The following is a 2,919-nucleotide window of genomic DNA, read 5'->3' as shown; positions in this document are numbered from 1 at the left end:
CCTTCAGTGATAATCTACAATGTAAATAGTCATGAAAATAAAGAAAAAATATTGAATGAGAGTGTGTGTCCAAACTTTTGGCCTGTACTTACATGAAAAATGAAATGAAATGCAGTGGAGTATGATGTAGCAAAGTAAGCCTACAAGTATTACTACCTCAAAAATGTACTGAAATAAAGTAGGCTACTTTAGTAAATGTAGTTACTTTCCACCACTGTTAATGACTCACCACCCAGAGAGAAGTTGGGCTTGTTAGCCTAAAAGTTCTTCTAATTAATGGCATATAGGTCAACCGATCTATAAAACATTAGGCCAAGGGCATCATTAACCCTTGATAAAGTCATTACAACTTCTAAATCCGTTATAAAGGTTTAAATCTTTATTTGAAAGTGGAGCAACTCTCTACTGACTACATTTCCTCGTCCTTGTGAGTTACGGTCCACTGTATTTACCAAGAAAATACACGAATCCTGTACTAATTGTAGGCCTATCATGCCACTCTATCTTTTGTCCTATCTGCACTTTGGCGAAGCATGTAATGAACTCATTAGTCTCAGTCACGACCTAAAACTCCCCGCCTGGGCTGACAGAGCAGGCTGTGCAGTGTTTAGCTGTCGCTTTAAGACCGATTTCCCCCCATTGTCGTGAGCAGGAAGAGGGAAACGAAAGCAGAGACCGAAGGAGCTCGACGTATTTAAACACGATGCTGCTGCCGCACAATAACGGGGACCACGGCTGGATACAGGGGAGCGCGTCTCAGTTAGAAAAGACGCACGGACACGGAGATCCACTCAAGTGACCTTTTGATTAGATTGATGGTGTTTTAATTTACTAAACGGACAGTCCACAAAGTCGCTGCAGGATGATAAAAAAAATATAGACTTGTGAGACATGAAAGTGTCACCGCGGGTCATTGCCTCAGGAAATGATGACAGTCTCCTCCATCATCGCTTTGCTGTTTTAGAGCGAAATTGCCTTCTCTTGCGGCCATTTCCTCAAATGCTTATTAATTTAACACACGAAAAGCTTAAACCGGCGTCTTGGAGTCTGTGGTAGCAGGTGCAGCGCGTCTTGGCTTCGGTCTGCCCGCAGGCAGCTTCGCAGGTAGCCGCTGTTGTGGATTCTGAAACCTAATCTGGATCTGGCTGGACATCATATCTTAGACATGACATCCACTATAGAGAGGAAGACACTGGAAGCCAATGAGTAAGTAGGCTAGCTTAGGTATAAACAGACAATATTATTTTTAATCATATATAAAGACATTCAAGGACGTATGCGGCATCATTGTGACAACTGTCTCACGTGCTAGAACTGCAGATGGCTGATAGCATGAGGTCAGGATTCTCCTGCTGATGGGCAACAAATATGACCACGTTCATTTCCAGAAGCAGATTGTTAAAAGTGTGTTTAACAGGGAATTAACATAGCTTAAGTAAGAAAAAGTTCAGTGTGTGACTACCAAAAGGTAGCCCAAGATATTTAAGTCTACAGGCGGTTTATTATATATAGGCAATATTGAATAAGGCATAATATGCTGTAAATAAGAGGCATTTCTCTTTCAGCAGCGGCCTGCCAGGGGTCAGTAATTACAAACATGTGCATCTAAACATTATTCAAACATGATGGACTTGTTTTGAACTTGTAGAGGAAAAATGATTTGACAGATCAGGCTTTGATCTGGTGCACAAGACATCAACATTTAAATTTGAATAATGGTGATGCCACAAACAACATGAACAGATCTTGGGTTTGAATATTTCTTTAACCATCATTAATGAAGAATTGGAACAACATATAGCCTACAATATACATAAACAGACAATGTATGAGATGATTTTAACATTAAAGCTTCCTAATGGGAAGCAAAATTGATTTGTAAGGGGTTAATAAAGTAGCATTTGTTTTGTGGCTAGAATAATATTTTTTCAAATATCCAATGGCTCCCTCAGGTGGACAGCATCAAACTGCAATTGTAAATAACTGAGGATGGACAGATTAGAATCAGTGGACTAATAAATGGCATTGCAAGACCATTTTGAAAGTCTGGGTTCTAAGCTGTATTATTTTGAAAATCTCAAAATATGAACAAATTAACAGACATTTTCCAATCATATTCTATTGTGGATAACAGGGGTAATTAATTGAAAAAAACTAACATTTGGTGTATCCCTAGAATATATAAGATATTTTCTGACCAGTTCTCTTCCTGGTCTAGGGAGCCGGTGGATGAGGTCCTCCAGATGCCCCCGTCTCTGCTGACATGTGGTGGGTGTCAGCAGAGCATCGGTGACAGATTCTTCCTAAAGGCCATTGAGCAGTACTGGCATGAGGACTGCCTGAGCTGCGACCTGTGTGGCTGTCGACTCGGGGAGGTGGGCCGTCGGCTCTACTACAAGCTGGGAAGAAAACTATGTCGGAGAGACTACCTCAGGTTGGTCCGATGGTGCAATGTCGTAACATCATGATTTAATCAAGCAGTTTTTAGTTAGCAGTTTTGTTTTTATTGTCATCAAATCCAAAGAAAAGACCAACAACTATGTCTATGTAACTGAAGCCTGTCATAGCCAGACCTCCATTGCTGTCAATCATCAATAAGCAACATTGTTGCATTAGGTGACATGTTTCTTCCCTACGATGAACATGGGCACTTTGAGTCACATACACTGTTCTGGTGCTATAAATACTTACAAATACACCAATAGTCCTGGATAAAGTTGTGTTTAATCAAATGACCACAAACAGAAATATGGGGCGGCTGTGGCTCAGTGGTAGAGCGGTTACGTTGGTGGTTCAATCCCTGGCCTTGCAGTCCCATGTCGAAGTGTCCTTGGGCAAGATGCTGAACCCCGAGTTGCCCCCGATGCTGCGCATCGGAGTGTTAATGTGTGTGAATGTTTATCTGATGAGCAGGTGGCA

At 41.3% G+C, this 2,919-nt stretch overlaps 1 protein-coding gene across 1 annotated transcript in view; it reads left to right on the top strand.

The window, feature by feature from the left end:
- Positions 1-572: 572 nt before the first annotated feature.
- The window catches only part of lmo2 (LIM domain only 2 (rhombotin-like 1)), a 3,987-nt gene continuing 1,640 nt past the window's right edge, over positions 573-2,919 (top strand). The window contains exons 1-2 of the mRNA XM_032523878.1: positions 573-1,206; positions 2,219-2,434. Of these exons, the coding sequence (XP_032379769.1) occupies positions 1,166-1,206; positions 2,219-2,434 (257 nt within the window). The 5' untranslated portion in view covers positions 573-1,165. The remainder of the gene's footprint in view (positions 1,207-2,218; positions 2,435-2,919) is intronic.

This window comes from Etheostoma spectabile, chromosome 8 (assembly GCF_008692095.1).
Source record: "Etheostoma spectabile isolate EspeVRDwgs_2016 chromosome 8, UIUC_Espe_1.0, whole genome shotgun sequence".
Classification (NCBI taxonomy): Eukaryota; Metazoa; Chordata; class Actinopteri; order Perciformes; family Percidae; genus Etheostoma; species Etheostoma spectabile.
The sequence above is the reverse complement of the archived record's forward strand: the minus strand, read 5'-3'. Positions and strand labels throughout refer to the sequence as shown.